The sequence below is a fragment of the Rattus norvegicus genome, chromosome 10 (assembly GCF_036323735.1).
Source record: "Rattus norvegicus strain BN/NHsdMcwi chromosome 10, GRCr8, whole genome shotgun sequence".
Lineage (NCBI taxonomy): Eukaryota > Metazoa > Chordata > Mammalia > Rodentia > Muridae > Rattus > Rattus norvegicus.
Genome location: NC_086028.1, coordinates 14,211,556 through 14,238,783, shown reverse-complemented (window position 1 = coordinate 14,238,783; position 27,228 = coordinate 14,211,556). Strand labels below are relative to the sequence as shown.

Here is a 27,228-nt window from a genome sequence, read left to right as displayed (position 1 = left end):
GCTCTTCCAGAGGTCATGAGTTCAATTCCCAGCAACCACATGGTGGCTCACAACCATCTGTAAAGAGATCCGATGCCCTCTTCTGGTGTATCTGAAGACAGCAACAGTGTACTTATATATAATAAATGAATAAATCTTTTTAAAAAAAAATTCACCTTAAAGGGCTGAAGAGATGGCCCAGTGGTTAAGAGCACTAAATGATGTTCCAGAGATCCTGAGTTCAAATCCCGTGGCTTACAACCATCTGAAATGAGATCTGATGCCCTCTTCAGGTGTGTCTGAAGACTAGCTACAGTATACTCACATATATACAAAAATAAATCTTTAAAAAAAAAAAAAGATCAGGGGCTGGGGATTTAGCTCAGTGGTAGAGCGCTTACCTAGGAAGCGCAAGGCCCTGGGTTCGGTCCCCAGCTCCGAAAAAAAGAACCAAAAAAAAAAAAAAATCAAAGGCCTGGAAGCAGGGTGGTGGTGGCACATGCCTTTAATTCCAGCACTCATGATTCAGAGGCAGGGGGATCTCTGTGAGTATTAAAGCCAGAGCTAGATGGTTTCAAGCCAACCAGGGCTACATGTTGCTTGTTTTCAGAAACACACACACACACACACACACACACACACACACACACACACACAAACTTGTCCAGAGAGATAGATGTCTCACTGAGTAAATGCTGCCTTTTTTTAAGATTTATTCATTTATTATATTTATATATATATACATATATATATATATAAAATATTATTGTAGCGGTCTTCAGATACACCAGAAGAGGGCATCAGATCTTTTTACAGATGGTTGTGAGCCACCATGTGGTTGCTGGGAATGGAACTCAGGACCTCTGGAAGAGCAGTCAGTGCTCTTAACCACGGAGCCATCTCTCTAGCCCCACTCCCATGTCTTCTATACACATGCTATGTAGAGCAGGCAGATGTGTGGCACACACATATACACTAATGATAACTTGAGGGTATCTGAGAGGCTGAAACAAAGAGCTTGAACCCGGAGCCAGCCTAGACTATCACACAGTTCCAGACCAGACTAAAAGAGCTGAATACGTAACCAGGCTCTTCCTTACTCATTTTTTTTTTCTGAGACAGGTATTTTTCTGTGTGGCCTTGGCTGTGTTGAAACTCACGCTGGCCTTGAACTCAGAGATCCACCTGCCCCTGCTTACCCAGTGTTAAGTAATTTTCTTTTAAAGATTTATTCCGTTATCCAGTGTTCTGCCTGCATATATGCCTGCAGGCCAGAAGAGGGCACCAGATCCCATTAAAGATGAAGGTGAGCCACTATGCGGTTGCTGAAAATTGAACTCAGAACCTCTGGAACACAAAGCCTTTTTTTTTTTTTTAAAGATTTATTTATTTATTTTATGTATATGAATACACTGTTGATGTCTTCAGACACACCAGAAGAAGGCATTGGATTCCCATTACAGATGGTTGTGAGCCACCATGTGGTTGCTGGGAATTGAACTCAGAATCTCTGGAAGAGCAGTTAGTGTTCTTAACTGCTGAGCCATCTTTCCAGTCCGCAAGTAAAAACAGATGTATTATTTATTTTATGTATATAAGTGCTCTATCTGCATGCACCCCTGCCTGCCAGAAGAGGGCATCAAACCCCATTACAGATGGTTGCCAGCCACCATGTAGTTGCTGGGAATTGAACTCAGGACCTTTGGAAGAGCAGTTAGTGTTTTTTTTTTCGGAGCTGGGGACCGAACCCAGGGCCTTGCGCTTGCTAGGCAAGCGCTCTACCACTGAGCCAAATCCCCAACCCCACAGTAAGTGTTTTTAACCGCAGAGCCATCTCTTCAGCCTCTGCAAATTAAGTTTTAAATAAAAGAAAACAAGCCAGATGGGCACACCTTTAATTCCACCAGTCCTGAAGTAGAAGTAAGCGGATCTGAGTTTGAGGCCAGCCTCGTCTACAGAACGAGTTCCAGGGCAGCCAGGACTACACAGAGAATCTGTGTTTTGTATAAAAAAAGAAGAAAGGGGGTTGGGGATTTAGCTCAGTGGTAGAGTGCTTGCCTAGCAAGCGCAAGGCCCTGGGTTCGGTCCCCAGCTCCGAAAAAAAGAAAAGAAAACAAAAAGAAAAGAAAGAAAGGCGGAGGAGGAAGAGGAAGAGGAGGAAGGGATTGGAGGAGGAAGAGAGGGAGGCAGAGGGAGATGGGAGGGGGAGTGAGAAAGAAAGAGGGAGAGAGAGGGGCAGAGAGGCAAAAGGTCTGGGCAAGGTCAAAGAGGCACGTGAAAGGAGGAAGGGAAGCTTTCACTGCAGTGACACCAATCTGTTCTTTTTTTTTTTTTTTTTCCCCGGGAGGTGGGGACCGAACCCAGGGCCTTGCGCTTCCTAGGCAAACGCTCTACCACTGAGCTAAATCCCCAACCCCCCCAATCTGTTCTTCTAAAAGGCATCTTGTCTCGCAAAGCCCCAAAAATAAAGAAAGGGGAGAGAGAGAGAGAGAGAGGAGAGAGAGAGGGGGGGGGAGGGAGGGAGGGAGGGAGGGAGGGAGGGGTTGGGGATTTAGCTCAGCGGTAGAGCGCTTGCAAGCGCAAGGCCCTGGGTTCGGTCCCCAGCTCCGAAAAAAAAAAAAGAAAGAGGGAAAGAAAGAAAGAAAGAAAGAAAGAAAGAAAGAAAGAAAGAAAGAAAGAAAGAAAGAAAGAAAGAAAGAGAAAGAAAGAAAGAAAGGAGAAAACAGACATAATGAAAACAGTAAACAAATAAACAATACAAATGTAAGACGTTCAACAAGGTAGCCACTGCCAGCTTCCATACTGGGAACGCCTTCCGCAACCACTCCTAGTGGCAGAAACCGGTTCCCACAGTAAAGAGGTCTCCCGGCGCGCATGCTGATGACGTCAAAGTAGTTGCGACTCGCGACATCATCACAGCGTGTCTTGGAGTACAGAGTAGCACCCTGGCTGTTTCACGAGGGAGAAAGGCTGCTGAGCTTGGAGGGAAACGCTGCCCTGGGACATGGCCGAGACTGCGGCGGGATTGTGCCGCTTCAAAGCAAAGTAAGTTTTTTGAGGAGGCACCGACCGCGATGGGAAATGGGGAGGAACCGGAAAAGGGAGCCAGGAGTTTAGAAGGGGCATTCTTAGTCATACCTGGGACTCTGAGTACTTTGCTCAGTCAATTCCCCAGTCAACAGCTGCTCTTTAGTGCTAGGATAGAGAGAGACTCTGCCTTTATCCACATTGTGTAGTTTTCAGATAAGTAATTTCCAGCTGTCACTGAATGGATTGGATTATGGCAAGCTCTCCCAGAGAGAAGCCTCAGTGCTGACAGCATCTCTGTTGATAGATTAACTGGTTGCAGAATCACGGACACTGGTTTTATTTTGATGGGATTGGATTTAGGAGTTGGGGGGGGCAGGGCATTTGAATTTGGGAAGACCAGCCCAGCCCAACTGGCCACCACTCAGCATCCTTTTCTTTTCCCAGCTATGCTGTTGAGCGAAAGATCGAACCTTTCTACAAGGGTGGGAAAGCACAGGTAACTATCCCCGGGACAGTTGGGATAGAGGGATAGGGAGGACGGAGTAGTTGCTTGGCTGAAAGCCTTTTGTCCCTAGCTGGACCAGACTGGCCGTCACCTCTTTTGTGTCTGTGGTACCAAAGTCAACATCCTGGATGTGGCCTCAGGAGATTTGATTCGGAGCCTGGAACAGGTGAGGACAGACTGGGGCAGATGCGAGAAGCTGGAGGGGGATGGGGGAACAGCACATCCTTATGGTGTTCTCTATTCCATTCTTTCCTTAGGAAGACCAAGAGGACATTACTGCCTTTGACCTCAGTCCTGATGATGAAGTATGATGGGTAGGGGCGGTGGGTAAGCTCTGATACCTCCCTTCCACACTGAGACAGCAAGCTTGCGCTATTCCCCATCTTTACTATCCCACACCCTCCCCCAGGTTCTAGTAACAGCTAGCCGGGCACTGCTGCTAGCTCAGTGGGCCTGGCGAGAAGGCACTGTCGCTCGTCTGTGGAAGGCGATCCATACAGCTCCTGTGGCCTCCATGGCTTTTGATGCCACCTCGACACTGTTAGCCACAGGTAGGACCCCAGCTAGGTGGCTGTGCTGATCGAACACTAGGGCATGGATTCCGTACACCCCTAACCTCAAACGCATCCCTACAGGCGGCTGTGATGGGGCCGTACGTGTCTGGGACATCGTACAACACTATGGGACACACCACTTCCGAGGCTCTCCTGGGGTCGTGCAGTGAGTTAGGGTGGTGGGGGAAGGATGGGTAGAGGCACTACCCTTGGAAGTCCAGCTCATCTCTCGGTCCCTGCTTCCAGTTTGGTGGCCTTCCATCCAGACCCCACTCGCTTGCTGCTCTTCTCCTCAGCTGTGGACACCTCTATCCGCGTGTGGTCGCTGCAGGACCGCTCGTGCCTGGCTGTCCTGACTGCACACTATAGTGCTGTCACTTCTCTATCCTTTAGTGAGGATGGTCACACTATGCTCAGGTCAGTGGCTGGCTACTGGTGGGTAGGAAGGGGAGGCCAAGATGAGACTAGAACAAAGGGACCTGTTTCTCCTCAGCTCTGGCCGTGACAAGATCTGCATAGTTTGGGACCTTCGGAGCTACGAGACCTCAAGGACGGTGCCAGTGTTTGAGGTATGGGTGCCTGTAGGCCAGGGTGAATGGGGCAGGGATGGGAGGCGTGGCTGTTATAGGCCCTGATCTTGCTCATCCACAGAGCGTGGAAGCCTCTGTGCTATTGCCTGAAGAGCCGGCACTTGCACTGGGTGTGAAGAACTCAGGCCTACACTTCTTAACAGCTGGTGACCAAGGTGTGGGGGACTGACCACATTGGAACAAGGGGCTGGGGGAAGCTGTGAACCTCCTCCTTCAACAGCCCTTGTTCTCCCTCAGGCATCCTTCGTGTGTGGGAGGCAGCTTCTGGGCAGTGTGTTTACACCCAGCCACAAATGTCAGGCCTACGGCAGGAGCTGACCCATTGTACCTTGGCTCGTGCTGCTGGCCTGCTCCTCACTGTCACTGCCGATCACAACCTGCTACTCTATGAGGCACGTTCCTTACAGTTGCAGAAACAGGTGAGCATTTGTTCCTACCTGGTGCGGGGCTTGGGCATTGGGCTTCTTTTCGTACAGGCCCTCACTCATGACCTTCCTGTCTCCCAGTTTGCTGGCTACAGCGAGGAGGTGTTGGATGTTCGGTTCCTGGGACCTAATGATTCCCACATCATCGTGGCTTCTAACAGCCCTTGCCTGAAGGTGTTTGAGCTGCAGACTTTGGCCTGTCAGATCCTCCACGGTCACACAGGCAGGTCCTCAGCCTGGATTTGATAGTTTCTCCTCCCTGCCTCCTTGACAGATTTGCTCTCTGACTGCTCTTCCCTTCTCTCCCAGACATTGTCCTGGCCCTGGATGTGTTCCGGAAGGGGTGGCTCTTTGCCAGCTGTGCCAAGGTGAGACCGCCAGAAGGGATATGATCCCAGCACTTGGGAGGGCAGAGGCAGGCAGATCTTTGTGAATTTGAGGTGGGCCGGGGCTATGTGGGGAATCTTGTTTTGAAAAACCGAGAAGTGGGATGGCGAGGGGCAGGCCTCCCAAGTGAAAACCAAGGCAAGAAAACCATGACTCAGCATCTCTCTCCAACTCCTCCTTTCTGCAGGATCAGAGTATACGCATTTGGAGGATGAACAAGGCCGGCCAGGTGGCCTGTGTCGCTCAGGGCTCTGGCCACACACACAGCGTGGGCACCATTTGCTGTTCCAGGTAGTGGATCAAGACTGGGCCAGGGTGTCAAAGGAGGGAGAGGCCACAGTCATTGGGTTCCAGCACAGGGTGGAGAATGAGAATGCTCATTTGGCCTCTCTGCTAGGAGGCTTTAACAAAGATGTGCAGCAGAGAAGAGGCCCAGGGAGACTCGGTACCCTGGCAGCTTTCTTAGAAGTGCCCTTGGAAGGTGGACAAAATGGGGAGGACTTGAAATGGGGAAATGACTAAATGAGGTCCCGCCGGAGAAGGTGACCATTAAGAGCCTGGCTTGTGATTGGCACTTGTTGCTGGGTACTGAGGGTGGGTGGCACAGGCAGAGTGGGTGATGTTAACCAGTCTACACGCTGAGATGATCCTTCTGGTCCTGACCATGGTGCAGAGGGCAGAGCATGGTGCACTGCAGCCAGTGTCCTTTGGCCTGAGCGTGCCCCCTTCTTTGTTGGATACAGGCTAAAAGAATCTTTCCTGGTAACGGGCAGTCAGGACTGCACTGTGAAGCTCTGGCCCCTCCCTGAGGCTCTGCCCTCCAAGAACACAGCTTCAGATGGTGACCTCATACCTCTACAAGCCCAGAGCACTCAGCGTTGCCATGACAAAGTAGCCACCACACATAGCCTCTGGGATGGGGTGTGGGTGAGCCTTTGGGGAGATGGGTGTCTAAGTTTTCCTACCTGCTTTCATCATTAGGACATCAACAGTTTGGCTGTCTCCCCCAATGACAAGCTGTTAGCAACAGGCTCACAGGATCGCACAGCTAAGCTCTGGGCCTTGCCTCAGTGCCAACTGTTAGGTGTGTTTTCAGGCCACCGGCGTGGCCTCTGGAATGTCCAGTTCTCACCCACAGACCAGGTGCTGGCCACAGCTTCTGCTGATGGCACCATCAAGCTCTGGGCCCTGCAGGACTTCAGTTGTCTCAAGGTAAGTATTTCCCTAGTCCTATCCCTCTGTAGTAATATACCTTCTCATACCGGTAAGACTTGGGTCCTTTATTTCTCCCCCGCAGACATTTGAGGGGCACGATGCTTCTGTACTGAAGGTGGCCTTTGTGAGCCGTGGCGCACAGCTGCTGTCTAGGTGAAGGGGCTAGGAGTGGGCTGGGGGGTGCGTGGTGAGGGACATGCCCCTACACTGAGTCCTTCCATTCTCAACCGCAGTGGTTCTGATGGGCTCCTGAAGCTGTGGACCATTAAGAGCAATGAGTGTGTGCGGACCCTGGATGCTCACGAGGACAAGGTCTGGGGGCTGCACTGCAGCCGGCTGGATGATCACGCCATCACCGGCGGCAGTGACTCCCGAATCATTCTCTGGAAGGTGTGAACCTACGGGATGGGATGAGGCAGGGGAAAGGACAGACAGCACTTGGGCTTGTCTGACCCTGATTTTATCCCAGGACGTGACAGAAGCTGAGCAGGCAGAAGAGCAGGCCAAACGGGAAGAGCAGGTGATCAAGTAAGTCTGGGCTGGGCTCGGTAGACCCTGCCGTGTCCCCTGAGCAGCAGCAGCAGCCCCTGTGTTCCCTGCTGTGCACTCTAGGAAGTGGGTTGAGGTAGAGTTCATACTTATGGGAGGTCAGGTCCAGCCAGAGTCTCTGAGTGGCCGAGTTCTTTCCTCTGCCCCACCAGGCAGCAAGAACTGGACAACCTGCTCCATGAGAAGCGTTATCTCCGGGCCCTAGGCCTTGCCATCTCTCTGGACCGTCCTCATACTGTGCTGACTGTTATCCAGGGTTGGTGCCCACCTCGGGGAGGCTGGGGTGGGGGAGGCTCCAGGGATGGATGAGCCCTTTCTTCTAGCTCAGACTTTCCTCTCACAGCCATCCGGAGGGATCCTGAGGCCTGTGAGAAACTGGAAGCCACTGTACTCCGACTTCGAAGAGACCAGAAAGGTGGGCAGGCCGGAAGGGACCAGGCTGGGGAGGGGCTGGCCTGGTGGGGAGGGAGATCAGAACGGGGTTAACGATCATCCCGTTACCTACAGAGGCCCTGCTGCGCTTCTGTATCACGTGGAACACGAATTCCAGACATTGCCACGAAGCCCAGGCTGTGCTTGGTGTGCTGCTGCGCCATGAGGCTCCTGAGGAGCTGCTGGCCTATGACGGTGTGCGGGGTGCACTGGAGGCCTTGCTGCCCTACACTGGTACGTGACATGGCCCTGGGTCCAGGGATGCTCCTGGCGGGTTCACATTCAGCCCCCACCCAGCCCGAACCTCCTTTGTCGTCCTCTAGAGCGGCACTTTCAGAGGCTCAGCAGGACCCTGCAAGCAGCCACCTTCTTGGACTTCCTATGGCACAACATGAAGCTCTCCCCACTCCCTGCTGCGCCCCCAGCCCTGTGAAACACATAAAAGCTGCACTTTTCTATCTTGGCTTCTTGTGTGAATCTGATCAATCTCCCAAAATCCTTGGCCAACCGAGGCGTTATCTATAGAAATTCAAGCCCACCCCTGCCCCAGTCCCTCAGTGCACAGTGAGATTTGGGTGAAGTCATTCCAGTTTTATTTAGAGGAAATAGAAAGTTGACTGGCCCATGGCCCTGCCAGTCATAGAGCCACACCCTCGTCCCTGCTTTGCTTGAGGTTGGCTTTGACAGTACAGCCTCTCTGCAGGGCCATACAAATCCTCAAGGGGGAACTTGGGTCCGTTGTTCCTGTCCCACTGCCCTGCGGGTGATGGAGCAGCATCTGCTCTGGATGGCACTCATACAGGGGCGAGTTGGTACTACAGGGGGAACAGTCCTGCCCTCAGTCACCTTGTCTGCCCCACCACTGTCTGGGAGCCCTGGCCTGCCCAGGAGGGAACCCAGCCCTTCAGGTTGCAGCAACACTGCAGGGAGCAGGCCTGTCTGGCCATTATACCTGCAGGAAGAGCAGGGCTTGGTTAAGGATTTACCACCAGGCAGGGCCTGCCACTGCCCCACCACACAGAGACACACACACCTCACTGTACCTGCACAGCCACCAGCCTCGGTCTGAGGTTTCCAGCACATGTACACGTGCTCCTGAGGGCACGGATAGCTCATCAGGGCGACTGCCCTCATAGGCCTGGGTAGCACAGAACTGCCTCCCTAGGATAGGTATTTGGGGATCATGGTAGAACTGCAAGTCCAGGGACCTCGCCTTTTTCTGGGATTGCCTCTAGGCACCCTGAACTGCTCTGAAACCCACTTCAGCTTTCTAAGGCTCAAAGCAGCACCCACGTGCCTAGTGCCCCACTACCACCTCCCTCCTGGGCATGGTCTCTGCCTTGCCAAAAGGTCCATTGATAGCAGTGAGTTTATAGTAGGGATTAGCTCATACCACTTCCTTGAACAGCCATGCCCGACTCCTGGCCTTGGCCTGTTGCTATCTCCTCCAGGTAGGGAGCTGGAAACCAGGCTGTCTGCTGGTCCTTGTTCTCCACCAGCCACCAGCCTGTTTAGGAGGCCAGGAAAGGGCTCAGATGCCTAAGTCTGTGTCCATTTTGATCAGAGAGGAAACCCCCAGGTTCTTAACAGTGGCCTTACCTGAAGGATGCCGTAGTAATATGTCCAGAATTTCTTTAGCCTGAGTGTGGAAAGGTCTGTCTTTTGTGTCAAGAGTGTGGAATGGCTGTAAGCAGCGCATGCTCTGAGCCTCCAGGCTATGAATGGCAAGGCTGCCTATAGGTTGGGATAAGGGCTCCTCTGGGGTGGGCAGGATCACCAGGCTGGGTAGTACAGCCAGCACATGTAAGAAATAAGTAGGAAAGATGGAGATCCCCCTTTCCCCACATATATATAGGTCAGCCCAGCCTTCTCACCTGCCCTTCCCACAAGTGCATGGGCTAGGAGTAGGGCGAAGGTTAATCACCTGCCAGGAGGCAGCATGGGCTCCAGATCCAGAGGTTTGGGTGCAAAGAAGCTATTGAGTGTTGAGCTCGTCACTATGTGCTGTGAGGTTGCCAGCAGTGACCGTACATAGGTTTCCAGCAGCCGCAAACGTAACAGGCCTCGGCCAGTATGTCCCCGACGTGTCAACAATGGAGCATCTGCCCGGGTATCACAAGCACATACTGTGGGACCCCACTCACCCACACTTGCCTTACCATCCCATGACTCCTGCAGGCCTGACCAGGAAGCTTGGGAAGAACTCGTTCAGATCTCTGAAGCAGGCCTGCCTCCACTGGGAAGATTTTCTTAAGGGTCTTCTGATGGGGAAAAGCCTGTGTTAGTCTCTGAAAGTGGAGAGAATCCCCCAGGGAGGGAAGGGTCCCTAGAAGAGCTCCTACAGGCAGAAAGGAGTATGTAGAGGATGTTGGATGGGGGAAGATACCATTGAAATACAGTCCCCCGGGGCTGGGGATTTAGCTCAGTGGTAGAGCGCTTACCTAGGAAGCGCAAGGCCCTGGGTTCGGTCCCCAGCTCCGAAAAAAAGAACCAAAAAAAAAAAAAAAAAAAAATGAAATACAGTCCCCCAGTGTTCCTTACCTGGAGCTGCCTAAACTCCTCCCAGCTCCTGCGAGCAAAGGTGTCACTGTTGTCTGACCAGCACACAGAGAAGGCAAACGTCTGTGTGAGGAATGGTAGAGGCGACATCTCCTTCAACTTTGCCAGCTCCCTTTTGCCTCTTTGGAGACAATCGGGGCAGGGGTGAGGGACTGGGGCAGTATGGTCTACCTGGAGCCGTTCCATCTGCACCAGGGCTACAGCATGGGCTGATACTGGGTGTCTTGGACTTGCCATGATTATGAATGGCCTCCCACCGGGTGCTTGAAGGAGTTCCGAGCATCCGGAAGAAGTGAAGTGGAATTCCCCAACACTGCCCTAAGTGGAGTCCCTGCAAAGCATTCACACTCCAGGAAACAGTTTAGTTTCCTGGTTCTTCAAACACAGAAAAGGAGAGGATTCATCACAGGAAGACTGCCAAGAGGAGGGGCAAACCTGGGCAGGTGGAAGGAAGAAAGGAAGTCCTTTGTACACGGCTGGGCTGTTCTGAAACAACTACCTGGGGCTTCTTTCTTTCCTTAGCCCAGGGAAGAAAAGCTATAGGGAGTTCCATCATCAAAGTGTCTGCCATCTCAACTTCACCTGCTCCTCGGCCTCTTCCCCCCACCCTGCTGTGACCTCCTGCCAGGTAACAGCTTGCTCTTTGAATTCGCCCCAGGCTACAGTACAGTATAGTACAGCACCAACAGACAATTTGAATCAATTACTGGGTCCTTTTTTGGTTGCTTTGTTTTTTGTTTTTTGTTTTTAAACTTCTTTTTTTTTTTCTTTTTTCTTTTTTTCCGGAGTTGGGGACCGAACCCAGGGCTTTGCGCTTGCTAGGCAAGCGCTCTACCACTGAGCAAAACCCCAACCCCTGTTTTGTTTTTTGTTTTGCTGACTTTTGGTTGTTTTTGTTTTGTTTTGTTTTTCTAAGATTTTTTTCAAGGATTTATTTATTATATGTAAGTACAATGTAGCTGTCTTAAGGCATACCAGAAGAAGGCACCAGATCTCATTACAGATGGTTGTGAGCCACCATGTGGTTGCTGGGATTTGAACTCAGGACCTCTAGGAAGAGCTGTCAGTGCTCTTACCCACTAAGCCATCTCTCCAGCCCCCTGTTTGTTTGTTTTTTGAGACAGGGTTTTGCTAAATTGCCAAAGTTAGGATATAACTGCCTTGGGAGTTGGGGATTTAGCTCAGTGGTAGAGTGCTTGCCTAGCAAGCACAAGGCCCTGGGTTCAGTCCTCAGCTCTGGAGAGAAAAAAAAAAAAAAAAGGATATGACTGCCTTAGGCTCCCTAGCACCCAGCACTCAGACCTCTGTCCTAGGTCATGACCTCCTTACTTGGCCAAGTCTTGACATTGCCTTTAACAATTTACATACTGGCTTTTTCAGAAATGTCGGAAACCAGAAGAGCGAAGCTGGCAAAGGAGTGAGTGCCTACCACTAGAGACCTAGAGGAATTGTGAGCCCCTCTCACTACCCAACCCTAGATGCTCTCTAGTCTACATAGCCACTGCTTCCTCTCAGATGCACACGAAGGAGCCCTCAACTCTGGAGCTAGAAAGAGGTTCCTCCCTGTCTTTTTAAGATTCTGCTCTCAGGGGCTGGAGAGATGATGGCTTAGGGGTTAAGAGTACTGACTACTCTTCCAGAGGTCCTGAGTTCAATTCCTAACTGGTCCTGAGTTCAATTCCTAGCAACCACATGGTGGCTCACAACTATCTGTAATGGGATCCAATGCCCTCTTCTGGTGTGTCTGAAACAGTGTACCCATATAAGTAAAATAAATCTTAAAAAAAAATCTGCTCTCAGCAGGGAGTGTTGGCACACACCTTTAATCTCAGCACTCCTTTACTTTCAGCAAGATTCCTGAGTTGGGGGTTGGGGATTTAGCTCAGTGGTAGAGCGCTTGCCAGCCTGGACTACAAAGAGAATCCAGGTCAGCCAGGACTGGTTACACTTAAGAAACCTTGTTTCGAAAGACAAAAACAAACAATCCACTGTCCCAAATTGCCCAACCTCTCCCACTGTTTTTAGGGGGAAAAAATGTCAAGTCCTAGCATGGTCATAAGTAGGCATTATGGATTAACTCTGGATTCTGTCTCCATCTACCTCCCCAAAATACCGCCCCCAGTGGCCTTGGTGTTTCTGTAATATGTCAAGTTTGAGCTGATTTCTTATTCCAAAGGCCTTTGCCTAAGGGTCTCAAACACCCTCTGCACGGCTTTCACTAGTTTTGTAAATAAGATTTATTATGGTGACTGGGTTTTCCCCTTTTGCACCACTGGCTAAAGGCTAAAGAGAGAGACTTGTTCCTTGTTCCGTTCACGGCGGGGCGGGGACAGCGCCTGGAGCAGAGTAGCCACTGTACGAATGCTTGCAGAATGAGTGAATGAACACATCTCCATGTGTTGTCAGAGGACATAACTTCTTCCTCCGGTGGCACAGGTGTATAAGTCAAACACTTGAGGAGGTGGTATGGCGGTACTGGTGGCAAAAGATTCAGGAATTCAACGCCATCTTCAGTCGACTATATGCAGAGTTCGATGTTAGCCCACGTTACACATTGAGACCCTGTTTTTTTTTCCCCCTGAGGCTGCTATTGAAATAGGCATAATCTTTTATCCAAGCTATATGATGACGACACCCCCTCTCTCAAGGTTGCGGGGTGGGGGACGGTTACTAGGGCACAGGTCACTTCTGGCCACTAGTACTGTCTGGTCTCTGTGAGGCCACGTCCCGTCGTGCGTTGCCAAGGCGCCGAGAAGCGTGTAGGTGGGCACGTCGTAGGGCAGAAAGACCCCAAATTTTGCCGCAAGGGTCTGAGCCAAGCGATGGGGGTGATGCGAGTAGCATCTCGGATCTCATCTCAGACCAAGATCTCAGCACAGCCGCAGCGCAACTTCCACGACACACTTCACTTCTTCTGGAGGAAGCCTAAACCCCACTATGGACCACGCACGCCGGGTTCGCGGCGGACAACCAGGCGCAAGAGTACCCGCAGACCCGGAGCCGCAGCCACCCGTGCCGCCTCGGCCCGGGCCTCCGGCTCCGCCTCCTCCAGCCCCGAGGCCTCCCACTCCACCGCGACCAGGGCCGCCTCCTCGGCCTCCGGCCCCGCCCCGCCGCCAGGCCCCGCCTCCTGCCCCAGCCTGAGTCCGGCCCCGGGCTGCCTTTCCCGCTCCTGCCGCCGCGCGCTGGCGGTGGCATGCGCGCTGCTCTGTCCCGTCTCCTGCACGCCCTCTTGGCCCCGCTGCTCGTACGCCAGCAATATGGCGGCGCCCAGCGAACCCGCAGGTTTCCCTCGCGGCAGTCGCTTCTCCTTCCTGCCGGGCGGCGCGCACTCGGAGATGACCGACGACCTGGTGACTGACGCGCGGGGCCGCGGCGCAAGGCATAGAAAAGACAACGCCCCTGCCGCGGCCCCGGCGCCGAAAGGTTTGGAGCACGGGAAGCGACCGTGCCGGGCCTGCGTGGACTTCAAGTCGTGGATGCGGACCCAGCAGAAGGTGCAGATGCCCCGCTTGGCCGCCCGGTCCCGGTCCCGGTCCTGGTCCCTTGCCCAACACCTAATTTCAGGTTCCCGTTCAGCCTCCGCAGGGCCCAAGCCCTCAGGGTTGGCCATGCCTAGACACGTCCACCCCTCACCCGCACACACCGTTAGGCCCAAACTTTGAGCTTTCAGCCACTGGCTGGTAAGCTGCCAACTGAAAAAGGGAGCGTTCTTGTTTCCTTTATTTTTAAAAATTTTTGGTGATACTGGGAATCCGAACTGAAGGCCTCTGGCGTACAACGCAAGCAATCTGCCACTGGGTTGGAATTTTACGGGCTTTCTGGTTGGGTAAGAGTGAACTGACCTTTAGTCGGCCTACTTCTGCAGCGGGACATCAAGTTTAGGGAGGACTGTCCACAGGATCGGGAAGAATTGGGTCGCAACACCTGGGCTTTCCTTCATACGCTGGCCGCCTATTACCCGGACATGCCCACGCCAGAACAACAGCAGGATATGGCCCAGTTCATACATATATTTTCCAAGTTTTACCCCTGTGAGGAGTGTGCAGAAGACATAAGGAAGAGGTAAGTTGTGACTCTTATCAGTAAGGTCCCTTTTCAGGGACCTAGCTGATGTCATAGAGAGGGCTTTGGAATAGTAAATGCAGAAGTGACAGGTTTCTAGGAGAGGGATTACCAAAAGGGATGTTGGGTCATGGGGGCCTTCTCCTTTCTAAAGGCCCAGTTCTTTGGCTTTTGTTAACCTTAAAGCTCTTAAGAAGGGCTCCCCTTACTTATTCCTCATGGATAGATTAGCCAGGACTCCGAGCCGCTCAATTTGGTTGCTCAAGCTAATCCCTCAGCTTGGTTACGGCTTTAAAAATTGGACTGAAATGAACTTCTATCACTCTCAATGGCCTAACCTGTTCTCCAAAGGTATTTCTAGGTTGGATCCGTGGGGGCAGTTAGGAATGAAGGGGAGCTCTTGCTGCACTGTGCCCCCGGTGCTGAGAAACAGTCCCTTGTGCCAGGCCCCACCTGTCTATAGACTGCCTAAGACTAGAGACCATGGGGTGTGGTTCTTGGTTGTTACAAGGCTGTAAACTTGCCTGTTATATCTTGCTCTGGGCTCAAGCCAAGTCCCCTGAGTGTGTGAGCAGCCCTGGAAGTGGCCCAAGTTCAGGAAACTCTAGATTCAGCCCTGCTCTTGGCCTTCCCATCCCCTTGGAACTGAACGGTATCCCCAAGTTTAAGTCACAGCAGTGCTTCAGCTCCCCGACCTCGGGCACTGGCTGGGACAGAGGAGCCAGCATCTCCTTACCCCCTTGTATGTTTCTCTCAAAGGATAGACAGGAGCCAGCCAGACACAAGCACTCGAGTGTCCTTCAGCCAGTGGCTGTGCCGCCTTCACAATGAAGTGAACCGGAAGCTGGGCAAGCCTGATTTTGACTGCTCAAGAGTTGATGAGCGATGGCGTGACGGCTGGAAGGACGGCTCCTGTGACTAAGGATTACCACAGACCGTGCAGGGCAACGCCGGGTTCTATGGGCAACAGCCTGACTGACGATTAAAGTGCATCTGAGCCAAAGCTTGTTTCTGTGGTGGGGGAGGGATCCCTAGAACACTGCCTATGGGAACCCTACCCACAGACTCAGAAACGGAGGTGCCCACTATAGACAGTTGGGTGGCTTCCTCAGGTCTTAAAGCCCCATGGGACTGAAGATGAGAGGCAGGAGTGGTCCAGGGCACCCCATACCCCTTATGATACCCATTATACATTTGGGACATAGTTGCCTCAAAGGAAGGTGGGCTAGACCATTGCCTTCCTACTACATATCCCCAGCTGCCTACAGAACTGTGACCCTGGCAACTCTGCCATTTCAGAATTGAAGCAGGGTTCCAGCTCTAGTTGGGTTTTTCTCTTAGGGTAAACCAACCATGGTGCCCACTGTCAGCCTGGCACATGGTCTTCTGCAGCCAGGACAAACATGTCAGCAGAGGATCCTGGGAAGGGCTTCCTTAGCGTTTGAGACCAAAATAAAATGAAGTGACTTAAGGGCTGGTTTCTGTGTGCTTTTGTACTTGGGTTTACAGTGCTGGACTGGCCGGTTGTTGCCTTTCTGTGATTAGTTGGGTCCTCTTGTTGAGTTCTGGCAGAAGTCACTATGGAGCTGCTGAAGAAGAAACTCTTCAGGAAGAATCAATTCCCAGGGTGAGAAAGAAGCTGAAGGAGACTAGGAATCTGGGGTACAAATGGGGAGTAGTCAAGAGTGTCGGCATCTGGGATTGTGTCTCGGTGAAATTGAGAATTGCTGAGTAGAAATCCCCCAGCTGTTGGGCATCTCTGGATCTGCTCAGCCACATCTATCCGTAAGCCAGACTCCCAGCCAGAGCGTCCCAGCAGTGTGTGTGTCCAGTCCTGTGATCCAGAGATGCATGACTTCCTTGTGCTTCCAGTAGGGGCTTCCCCACCTAAGGAGGTCCTTAAGTGTGCTGGCTTCTGCAGAGGATACTCAGAGGGGTCCAACTCTGAGAGGATACAGGAGCAGCCGGCCAGCAGAGAAGTTGCCCTTTCCTTTTCCAGGACTTCTGTCTGATGAGCTAGTGCAGCCATGCTGTGGAGCCAAGGGTTTCCTGTTCAAAGGACCATCTCAACCATCTCGACATGCTGCCTGTACTGCTGGCTGCCTTGCTCCTTCCCCTCCTCACTTCCCCTGAAGTCACATACACACACACACACACACACACACACACACACACACACACACACACACACAACAGCCTCCTATTTCACTTAAGAGCATTGGCCACTCTTCCATCATCCATGTAGTGATGGACCAGTAAGTCCATTCCCAAGGGATCCAATACCCTCTCTGGCCTCTTGTGGGTACCTGGTATAAAAGCCCATACAGAAATATATGCGTGGGAAAAACACTCCAAACACATTTGCTGCTGTGTCGTCTCCCCTCCAAACATGTGCAGGAGTTTCTCTGTGTGGTACTGGTGGGCTTGGAACTCAAAACCTGTAGACCAGATTGGCCTGGAATTTCACAGAGATCCTCCTGCCTCTGCCTCCGGAGTGCTGAGATTAAATGCATGGGCACTGCCTTGTTCAAAACACATTAATCCCCCTTCACCAGCACCACCCCCAAAAAGGCTAGGTATGATGACACATATACCTTTACCTTTAACCCTAGCACTCAGGAGGCAGAGGCAGATATCTGAAGTGCAAGGCCAAGGTGGTCTACATACTGAGTTTCAGGTTAGCCAGGTTGCATAGATCCTGTCTAAAAACAGGGAAAACCAACAACTCAATACATTTATTTTTAGAAAGTAATGGGCTGGAGAGATGGCTCAGTGGTTAAGAGGACTGACTACTCTTCCAGGGGTCCTGAGTTCAAATCCCAGCAACCACATGGTGGCTCACAACCATCTGTAATGGGATCTGATGCCCTCTCTGGTGTATCTGAAGGCAGCTACAGTGTACTCAAATACATAAATAATTTTTTTAAAAAGGTAATTAAAAAGCTTCATTTTGTCCCTGTTCACAGAGTATCCAGGTCGAGACAAAGCAGAAGTAGTGTAAAGGAAGGTTATGGTTTGAGCTGGCATTTGAGAGCCGTCAGCACAGACAAAGAAGCAACTCAGAGCGATCAATGTTCAGTAATGAAAAGGGGCTATGAGGTAAACATCACAAGTGTAAGCTGTACAGATGAAGCTTGATTTTGAAATGGCTCGTGGAGGTGCCTGGCCAGGTGCAGGGGAAGCGCTTAGTTATACTGGGTTTTGAGGGAAAGGGGGTTGGAGAGGTACTAGAAATAGATGGACAGCTGCTAAGGGGAGCAGTTAGAAGTATGACCATGAACTGTTTGTTTTGGTGATCACTGGGAATTTAAGACCCTATGCATGCTAGGCAAGCATTCTACCTCTGAGCTACATACTCAGCCCAAGAACTGTGATTTACAAAGAATGTGCTGCGTTGTTTGGGTGAAAATGACAGAGAAGGGAGAACTGGGTGATCACACAGATCAGTTCACAGCTAAAAGGAGATGGGATGGGATGTTCACCTGTGTCCAACTAGGCTCAAATGAGTTTCAGAGCAGAACTAGTGGCTTCCTAGGGACTAGACTAGGTTCCTCCAGCTACACTCCCCTCTGAAGAATGAATAGCAGGTCACACAAAGTGTATACTCTCGATATATGTGACCTTTCCTTATACCTGGCTCTGGTCCCAGGAAGGCAGAGATAGGTAACTGGGGACTTACCCATGATCTCTAACTACACCCTAGCTTCTGTGACCACGAAGATGGAGCCATTCAGTCTCCAACCAGCCTGGCAAAGAGCATCAAGTGGGTCTGTTAGTCAGGCGGGGGCGGGGTGTCTATGGGAATCCCAGCAGAGGCCAGGGTAACTAGGCAACAGCTGGGACAAGATCTTTTTTTTTTTTTTTTTTTTTTTTTTTTTTGGTTCTTTTTTTTCGGAGCTGGGGATCGAACCCAGGGCCTTGCGCTTCCTAGGTAAGCGCTCTACCACTGAGCTAAATCCCCAGCCCCAAGATCTTATCTCTGGTACTTCTCCCCTTCCTGAACTCAGGATTAATTAGCTACAGATCAACCCAGGAGAGCAGAGATGGAAAGAGCTTCTGGAAGAGATGACTTGACCAGAGGAGAACAGACAGGCTCATCCTTAACTCTTACTAGCCACAGTGGACTCTGCCTCCCAGACAGTACCCCTGAAGGAAGCTGCCACTCTTCCCACCAGATCCTGTTAGGAAGGTACAACCTCTGAAAGAGAAGCCAGAACACAGGCAACACAAGTGTGTACCACATCTCCGAGCTGAGATTTTCTTGATTCAAGGGCTAATGAGGAGGGCTCCCAGCGATTTACCCCTGGTCTTCTGAGGCTGGGGACTCGTTCCTTCTCCCTCAATATAAAGGTCAAGATGCTCGGTGTCCTCTTACATACTCACCAAAAGGCTTTCGTGGTCAGAGAATCAGGGTGATGCACTCTTGTCCTTCTGTCGATGCTCTTGGCCATGGCAAAATCTGAGCTTGCCCACCTCTAAACCCCATGAGGACTTCGTTCTGTGTCTCCTGAGAATGTCCCCATTTCCGACTCTGTCATACGGGGGGAGAGCGAGTGGGAAGGATCAGGGTGGAGGGGCAGGGCTCAGACCCTGGCGCATGGACCTAGTCGGGGGCGCTGGCTCGGCCCCGCCCCGCGCGCCCCCGCCGCAGCCGACGCGCGCTCCCGGGAGGCGGCGGCAGAGGCAGCAGCATCCACAGCATCAGCAGCCTCAGCATCAGCCCTGGGAGGTCTCCGGCAGGGCAGGCCGGTGGGACAAACGGACAGAAGGCACAGGTCCCGCAATGGAAGGAGCATCCTTTGGCGCGGGCCGTGCGGGAGCTGCCTTTGATCCCGTGAGCTTTGCGCAGCGGCCCCAGACCCTGTTGCGGGTCGTGTCCTGGGTGAGTGGCCCCTAAGCTGGCCCCTTCCCGGTCCCCCGCCTCTCCTAGCATCCTTTATCCCCCACCCTCACCCACCCCTTGCCCATCGCCCCTCACCCTCCTCTCCATCGGTTCCTCCCCCCCCGCCCGCAGGTTAAGGTGACGTCACATGGCTAGGCGCGCCCACCTGCGGGCGGGGGAAGGGACGGCTGTTACCAATAGACCTTGAGAGGTCACTGCTGGTCTCCCCCTGCCCTCAATTCCTATTTAGGTCTAATCCAGTCCCCTTCCTCAACCTTTTCATTTTTCCGGTTCCCACGACCTGGAAGCGGGCACAGAGTTGCGGATGTGATTCTCCCAGTGAATCAGGGACTGAATTCCAGATGGGAGTGGGGGTATAGGAGCCAAGGGGAATGCGCAGTTTCTTCCCTTTGCCTGATCACCAATCTGCCAGGCTCCTTTGAAGGGACATAGTTCTTTCTAAACCCCTCAGGTCTAGCTGGGAGTTGAAGGAGGAGAAGGAGGCTCCTGGCTGGTGTAGCTAGAAGGGGCTCATCTGGGAGGGCTTCCTGGATATGGCGTGGAAGCTACAGACAGGGAGTAATCAATTTATCCCATTGGTGTATGTCTTGCCAGTCCTAGGGCAAGAAGATTTAGGAGGTGGGTGCTAAATTCTGGATTTTGGATTTTGTCCATCTGGCGTTCCTTTAATCTCTGTGCCTGTCTTGGAAGAGGGCGGTTCCCAGGGTGGAGCGGCCCCTTCCCTGCCCCCCAAGACCTCGTGGACTGAAGGAGGAACAGTCTTCTGGTCCTGACTTGTGGATTGTTCTCAAGAAACATGAGTATGCTGTGGCATTTTTCCTGACTACATTATCAAGGAGTTTAGTGAGAAGAGTGAAATGATAGAAGTTGAGGCCAGAGGACGTTTCTTAGAAACGCAGGACCGCCTAGACTGCACTGAAATTACTGTGGTTTGCTTCTGTCCTGCCTTGGAGAACTAACTGGTGGGCAGAAGGTACTGAGGTTGGATTCAACCTTAGAAGTCAGTGTTTACCTTTAGAGCCCCAGTGCTGATATTATAATAAATGATTACTCACGGGGATCAATTCTGAAATGCCCACTGTTATGGGTGGACATTCTTGGACCCAGCATTCCAATCAAGGCTACTTTACACCATGTGGGACACTGAGGAGCAGATACACACAGATCCTGTGTGCAGAGGTCAGGTTCACAAAAGGAAAGGCATATTTCTTTAGACAACTGCCCTTTGACTTCACTTTCCACAGTGCTCTGGCCCACCACAACCCTGGAAGTCATCCTTCTACATGAAGGCTCCTGTTTCCACACGTTAAGTATATTCTGGGAGGCCATAGGGTTCTAAGACCTGGGGGGTAGCAGTCATGTGACCCTGAGAAGTGCAATGTGAACCCTAATATACTCCCCTTATACAGCAGATAAAAGTGGTGCCTCTGATTTTTAAAAAATGTTCATTATTTTTTATTCATATGAGTACACTGTAGCTGTCTTCAGACATACACCAGAAGGGGGCATCTGATCTCTTTACAGATGGTTGTGAGCCAGCATGTGGTTGCTGGGAATTGAACTCAGGACCTCTGGAAGAGCAGTCAATGCTCTTAACCTTCGAGCCATCTCTCCAGCCCGATTTTTTGTTTATAGGTATTTTGACTGCATGTATGTCATGTGTACCCCATGTGTCCATTACCAGCAGAGGCCAGAGAGAGCACTGGATCCCCTGTAACTGAGTTACTGTCAGCAGCTACTATGTGGGTGCTGAGAAGTGAACACGGGTCCTCTAGAAGAACAGCTAGTGCTCTTAACCGCTGAGCCATATCATCAGCCTTGTATTATTATTTTATTAGAGTCTCATGTAGCCAAGGCTACCTTCCTCTGATCCTTCTTACTCCACCTCCGGATCGTTGAGATTACAGGCATACAGCACTTCGATGCAAACGTAAATTGTACATAGCAATTTTAGTTACTCCTTACATGCTTCTTTATTTTCAATAATTACGCAGTACACGAGGGAGTGGGGAATGGGTTCGGTGCTGCAGAGGAACTCTGGGACAGGCATGGAGACCTGGACTCTCGATAGGGGAAACAGATTTCTCAGGCAGTGGCCTGAGGCTCCGCTTGCTGCTCTGCAGGTGTTTTCTATAGCCGTGTTCGGGCCGATTGTCAATGAGGGCTACGTGAACTCGGACAGCGGTCCAGAACTGCGCTGCGTCTTCAATGGAAACGCGGGAGCCTGCCGCTTCGGCGTCGTACTAGGTCTAGGGGCTTTCATCGCCTGCGTGGCCTTCCTGCTGCTGGACGTGCGCTTTCAGCAGATCAGCAGCGTCCGAGACCGCCGTCGTGCAGTGCTACTGGATCTGGGCTTCTCAGGTGGGCGGGGCCGGCGATGAGAGGCGGGGCCTGATGTAGGGTGCGGTGCTGGGGCGGGACCTAGTGCGTGAGCTAGAGGGGCGTGGCTGGCCTCGGAGAAGAGATAGAGCCTTATACATTCCCGGAGAGCGTAGGATCTTGGTGGGGACGTGACTGGGCCTCTAAGAAACAGGACCAGGCGCAGGGACTGCCACAGAGCTTCTTCCGGGGCTGTGGAAGGCTGAAAAACGTTCCTCAGAATTTTGAGAGGTAGGACCTAGCCACAAGAGAGCGTGACCTAGAGATACAGAGTCGGAGTCTTGAGTTGAGAGCACCTAGGGGTCTCTTTAGGACTCTGGGCCAGCCTAGAGAAAGGGGTGGCTGATGGACCGAGAAAGGCTGGGTTTCGAAAGGGCAGGGTTTTGGAGGTCATGTGAATGGCGATTTGCTGGTGAACCAAAGGGACATTGCACCTTCACTGAATGCGCGAGGTCCTATGGTTCAACTAGAGCACGGATCCTGGTGGCCGAGCACCATCTGATCGCTAGCCCCCACCTGCAGGGGTCTGGTCCTTCCTGTGGTTCGTAGGCTTCTGTTTCCTCACCAATCAGTGGCAACGTACAGCACCAGGGCCAGGCACCGCGCAGGCTGGGGATGCGGCACGTGCCGCCATCGCTTTCAGCTTCTTCTCCATCCTCAGCTGGGTGAGTGAGGGTCCCGTGGGTGGCAGGTTGGGAGTGTCTCCAGGTTTTCCCCAGCTGACCCTGATTCCCCCATCCAGGTGGCGCTCACCGTGAAGGCCCTGCAGCGGTTCCGTCTAGGCACCGATATGTCTCTCTTTGCCACAGATCAGCTAGGTACTGGGGCTGCCCAGGCCTACCCAGGCTACCCAGTGGGCAGTGGTGTGGAGGGCACAGAAACATACCAGAGCCCGCCCTTCACTGAGACCCTGGACACCAGCCCCAAAGGGTACCAGGTGCCTGCCTATTAGTAGGTGTTAGGCTCTGGCCAGGGCTGGAAGGCCACCTCACCATCTTAGGCCTCAAGGCCTCCTGAGACCTTTCCTGGGTCCTACCGTGCCAGGGACAGAGAAGGTGGCCACTGTGGGCCTCTGGGACCAAGGGGAGTACCCTCCCTGGGGTGCCTGGACTGTCCGCACAAAGTTCCCCCTAGCCAGAGATCTCAGTCTTAAGGCCCTGAGAAGAAAACAGTACCTCCTGGAGTGGACTGGCCTGGGAGGCATTTCTTTCATGGGCCAGCCAACCAGGGGCTCACCTGTCCACTCTAGGGTCAGTAGTCCAGCTGCCTTCCAGGGCAGGATGCAAGGGCTTCTGGGGACCAGGGAGAGGAAGACTAATTGTACCCTTAGGTGGGGGTTATGACCCTCGTTCCCAGTCCCATGTCCCTGTGGGTGGCAGTGACTGCCGTGGCTCCTGTCATGGTGGTCCACCCTGTCCAGAGGCTCCCTCCACTCCTCTTGCAGGATCCCTAGAGCAGCTCAGCCCTGTCGGTGTTGTGATTGTGATTAAGTCTTAAGGTCTCACCTCATAGTGCCCCCATAAGCTGCCCCTCTCTGTGTGGCTCCTGCCCAGGCGTGGGTGCTTCTGGCCAGGAAGGTATAGACCGCTATGGGCCTGGGCACCTGCCCTTCAGTTAGACATTCCCTAGGGAACTGATAGCTGGGTGCCTGGGTGCCAGGCAAGACAAGTCTCTTACAAGGAGAGGACTAAAGGTCTCATCTGCCCAGGGTGTCACTAAAGAGAGTCGTTCCTATAAATGGCTTAACCTTGGCTTCCTGAACAAGTCCCTCCCCAGTCTATCCCCTTTTAAGACCCAGACCAGGTGTGGGTCCTTGTGCGTAGCTGACTACTCATGCATTGCTTGAAGCTGGCTTTTCATATCAAGTCAAAACCAAACGCGTTGCCATATCTCATCCTTCCAGACAAAATGCCTCCCTGTGGAGTTGCAGTTGAATGACAACCCCTGTACGTTGTAGCATAGACCAATTATGTGGATATTTAAGTGAATATGTTTACAATTTTTGTATATATGGGATCTATTCCTCTCTCTTCTGAAAGAACAATCCGTGATTGTGTATTTTCAGTGTCCCCTGTCACAACTGCAACGTCTTTACAATAAAGACTGTAAATGCATTGACCATGACTATGGTTTTCCTAGTTTTTTTTTTTTTTTTTTTTTTTTTTTTTTGGTCTCTATCTCTCCTGTGTTGGGGGCTGTGGTCTCAGGGCATCAGGGCCCATAATTCAGGAGTGGGTGGTGGGGATCAGACTGATTCTCAGGCTCTAGAGAAAGACCACACAACTAGGACTCTTTTTTTTTTTTTTAAAGATTTATTTATTTTATGTATGAGTACACTGTAGCTGTTCAGACACACCAGAAAAGGGCATCAGATTTCATTACAGATGGTTGTGAGTCACCATGTGGTTGCTGGGAATTGAACTCAGGACCTCTGGAAGAGCAGTCTGTCCCCCCTTAACCACTGAGCCACCTCTCCAGCCCCTACAACTCCTTAGTAGACCACACTGCCCTGGTAGAGGCTGTCACTCAGTGCAGGCTCCGGCTCTCTGAGATGCTGGGGACCCTCTGCTCTTTAATCCTTTTCCTTTTTGCAATGTAGTATGTCTGTGATTGGGTTGTTTGTTTGTTTTCTAGACAGGGTTTGTCAACATAGATCTGGCTGTCCTGGAACCCTGGGATTAAAGATGGGTTTGACTGTGCCTCTGCTCCCTACCCCACCCCTTTTAAGGATTATGTTTATGTGCATGTGTCTGTGTGAATGTATGCCACATTTGTGCTGGTCTGTGGAGACCTGAAGAGGGCTCTGGACTTCCTGGAAGTGGAGTTACAGGCATTGTGAGCTGCTTGCTGTGGGGGCAGAGTACTGAACCTGAGTTCTCTGCAAGAATAGCATCAGCTCTAACCACTGTGCCATCTCTTCACCCTCCACCCCCTCTTTTGAGACAAGGTCTGTCCATATAGCCCTGGCTGTCCAGGATCTTCTATGTAAACCAGACTGGTCTTAAACTCACAGAGATCCACCTGTCTCTCTCATGGTAACCTCTTATTTATGATATTTACATCTATATAAATGGAATCACAAAATTTGTCTTGAGATTGGCAGTCTCATTATATAGTCCCGGATGACTTAGAACTTGATGTGTAGACCAGGCTGGCCTCAAACTTGCAGTGATCCTCTTGCCTCGATTGCCAACTGCTTGGATAACAAGCTCGTATCAATGACCATATCTGTTTTACTGGTTTTAGAGACTGAACCCAGGGTTTTGTGCAGGTGCTCCCCACACTAAGTTATATCTCAGCCTCAATACACAACACCTTTTATTCCTTTATCTTTGTGCTTTTTTTTGTTGTTGTTTTTTGTTTTTTTTTTGTTTTTTGTTTTTTGAGACAAGGTTTCTCTGTGTTGTCCTGGCTGTCCTGGAACTCACTGTATATATCAGGCTGTCCTTTATTTTTTTTATTTTTTTATTTTTTTTGGTTCTTTTTTTCGGAGCTGGGGACCGAACCGAGGGCCTTGCGCTTCCTAGGCAAGCGCTCTACCACTGAGCTAAATCCCCAACCCCCAGGCTGTCCTTTAACTCAGAGATCCACCTGCCTTTGCCTCCGGAGTGCTGGGATTAAAGGCGTACGCCACCATCGCTCCTCTGTTCAGACCTGGGCCATGTGAACGCCCTAGTATTCAGTCTGAGAGCAGACTGGTGGCAAAGTCTGTAGGATACATGGGCACCTAGGGGATGAGCCTAGGCCTCATTACTTTATAGAGGCCACCATCAGTTTCCTCAGGCCTCCGTTAAGAAAGCTAGACAGATTGGCCATGGTGACACGCTTTTAATCCCAGCACTCAGGAGGCAGAAGCAGATGGATCTCTGTGAGTTAAAGGTTAGCCTGGGCTACAAAACAAACAAACTAACAAACAAACAAAAGAAAGCTATACATTGTCTTTAGCCACATTATCTCAAACACATCTTGGAAGGAAAGCAGGGTTGGGCTAGATTAGTTCTTAGGAGAAAGCTAGGCCTTTATTCACCCCACTCTGTATCCATCCAGGAGAGGAAGGAACCCACCAGGCCTCTGGCACGGTCCTATCCCTACCAGGATAATTTCCAGCTTAATTTTTTTTTCCTTTTCTTTTTATCTTGCTCAGCAACGGTGGTGCATCCACGCCTCTAATTCCAGCACTCAGGAGGCAGAGGCAGTTAGATCTCTCAGTTCAGGGCCAGCCTAGTCTACAGGACAACCAAGGCTACATAGAGAAACCCTGTCTTAGAAAACAAAACTAAAACTAAACTAAACTAAACTAAAAATAAAGAAAAAACCTTTATAGATTTAAGTTTACTTTTATATATATGCACCATGTGCATGTCTGTCTGGTGCCCACAGATGCCAGAAGAGGGTATCGGATCCCTTGGAATTACAGACAGTAGTAGTGAGATGCCTGAGGGTTCAGGGAACCAAACACAGGTCCTCTGTAACAGCCACTCTTTTTTTTTTTTTTTTAAAGATTTATTCATTTATTATATAAGTTCACTGTAGCTGTCCTCAGATACACCAGAAGAGGGCATCAGATCCCATTACAAATGGTTGTGAGCCACCATGTGGTTGCTGGGAATTGAACTCAGGATCTCTGGAAGAGTAGTTGGGGCTCTTAACCGCTGAGCCATCTCTCCAGCCCAACAGTCACTCTTTTAAAGTTTTTTAAACTATCTTTCTCCCTTTCCTTTCCTACCTCAGACCCTCCCCTATTCCCCTCCCATTCTCTCTCAAATTCATGACCTCTTCTTTTCACTGTTATTGTATACATATGTACACACACACACACACACACACACACACACACACACACACCAAATCTGACCTGTTCAGGCCATATAATAGCCATATAATATTACTTAATGTTTCAGGGCTGCCCATTTGGCACTGTCTTCATCCACTCTGTCATGTCCACCTGTGTGTCACCCTTGTTCAACAATCAGTGCTTTTATCTACTGAGCCACCTCTCCAGCCCGAGAGATACTTTCTTTAAAAAGGTATATGGCATTCCTAAGGATGAAACCTAAGATTGTCCTCCAGCCTCTACATGTACAGACACAAAACCCTGTGCACATATGCACTAAGGGGTTTGGGGAAGGGCGCTGGAGAGATGGTCTCTGTGGTTAAGAGTATTTGCTGCTCTCATAGAGGCTTGGAGCCTGATTTCCAGTATCCACAGGACGGCTTACAATCGACTACAATTCAAGTTCCAGTACCCACATGCCAATTACGTATCTGCACTTCCAGTTCGAAGTGATCCACTGTTATCTTTCGGCTTCCTTGGACAACACACACACACACACACACACACACACACACACACACACACACACACACACACACACTACACACTACACACACATGTTGTGCAGGCAAAACATTTAAAAAAAAAAAATATGGGGTTGGAGGGATGGGTCAGCAATTATAAGAGCACTGGCTGCTCTTCCAAAAGACCCAGATTCAATTCCCAGCACCCATGGGGCAGCTTACAACCACCTGTAACTCCAGTTCCAGGGGTTCCAACTGCCTCTTTAAGCCTTTACCAGTACCAGGTACATTCCTCTTGTCCCCATTTTTTTGTCAGTGGCAGGGGCTCATATAAAGCCTGGTTATCCTTGAACTAGTC

The 27,228-nt window shown here is 51.2% G+C and overlaps 4 protein-coding genes across 8 annotated transcripts; 3 read left to right on the top strand and 1 right to left on the bottom strand.

Annotated features, from left to right (window-relative positions):
• The first annotated feature begins 2,910 nt into the window (after positions 1-2,910).
• Positions 2,911-8,124, top strand: Tbl3 (transducin (beta)-like 3). Its single transcript, NM_001008277.1, has 22 exons — positions 2,911-3,024; positions 3,454-3,505; positions 3,585-3,680; positions 3,772-3,819; positions 3,924-4,065; positions 4,150-4,234; positions 4,315-4,485; positions 4,562-4,637; positions 4,720-4,813; positions 4,896-5,077; positions 5,165-5,306; positions 5,393-5,451; positions 5,658-5,761; positions 6,214-6,361; positions 6,452-6,682; positions 6,768-6,838; positions 6,919-7,075; positions 7,155-7,213; positions 7,387-7,490; positions 7,578-7,649; positions 7,742-7,900; positions 7,990-8,124. The coding sequence occupies exons 1-22, from the start codon at positions 2,984-2,986 to the stop codon at positions 8,097-8,099; spliced, it is 2,403 nt and encodes an 800-aa protein (NP_001008278.1). The 5' UTR covers positions 2,911-2,983; the 3' UTR covers positions 8,100-8,124.
• A 118-nt stretch (positions 8,125-8,242) lies between these two features.
• On the bottom strand, positions 8,243-12,311 carry Noxo1 (NADPH oxidase organizer 1). Of its 4 annotated transcripts, NM_001393998.1 has the most exons (8): positions 10,397-10,579; positions 10,208-10,288; positions 9,852-9,927; positions 9,591-9,768; positions 9,266-9,447; positions 9,060-9,173; positions 8,710-8,827; positions 8,243-8,618 (listed from the first exon to the last, which is right to left on the bottom strand). In NM_001393998.1, exons 1-8 carry the CDS (start codon positions 10,460-10,462, stop codon positions 8,384-8,386), a joined length of 1,050 nt encoding a protein of 349 aa, NP_001380927.1. In that variant the 5' UTR covers positions 10,463-10,579; the 3' UTR covers positions 8,243-8,383. The 4 variants fall into 4 exon arrangements, with proteins under 4 accessions (NP_001380927.1, XP_038941788.1, XP_038941786.1 ...); XM_039085860.2 differs by having other exon boundaries at positions 8,700-8,827; positions 10,208-12,311; XM_039085858.2 differs by having other exon boundaries at positions 10,208-12,311.
• Positions 12,312-13,047: 736 nt separating this feature from the next.
• Gfer (growth factor, augmenter of liver regeneration) lies at positions 13,048-15,761 on the top strand. 2 transcript variants are annotated; one of them, XM_039085317.2, is made up of 3 exons: positions 13,048-13,722; positions 14,094-14,290; positions 15,055-15,761. In XM_039085317.2, the coding sequence occupies exons 1-3, from the start codon at positions 13,048-13,050 to the stop codon at positions 15,119-15,121; spliced, it is 939 nt and encodes a 312-aa protein (XP_038941245.1). In that variant the 3' UTR covers positions 15,122-15,761. The 2 variants fall into 2 exon arrangements, with proteins under 2 accessions (XP_038941245.1, NP_037354.2); NM_013222.2 differs by having other exon boundaries at positions 13,405-13,722; positions 15,050-15,761.
• Positions 15,762-18,939: 3,178 nt separating this feature from the next.
• Syngr3 (synaptogyrin 3) lies at positions 18,940-23,696 on the top strand. Its single transcript, NM_001106985.2, has 4 exons — positions 18,940-19,172; positions 21,317-21,554; positions 22,095-22,237; positions 22,315-23,696. Exons 1-4 carry the CDS (start codon positions 19,074-19,076, stop codon positions 22,522-22,524), a joined length of 690 nt encoding a protein of 229 aa, NP_001100455.2. The 5' UTR covers positions 18,940-19,073; the 3' UTR covers positions 22,525-23,696.
• The last annotated feature ends 3,532 nt before the right edge of the window (positions 23,697-27,228 follow it).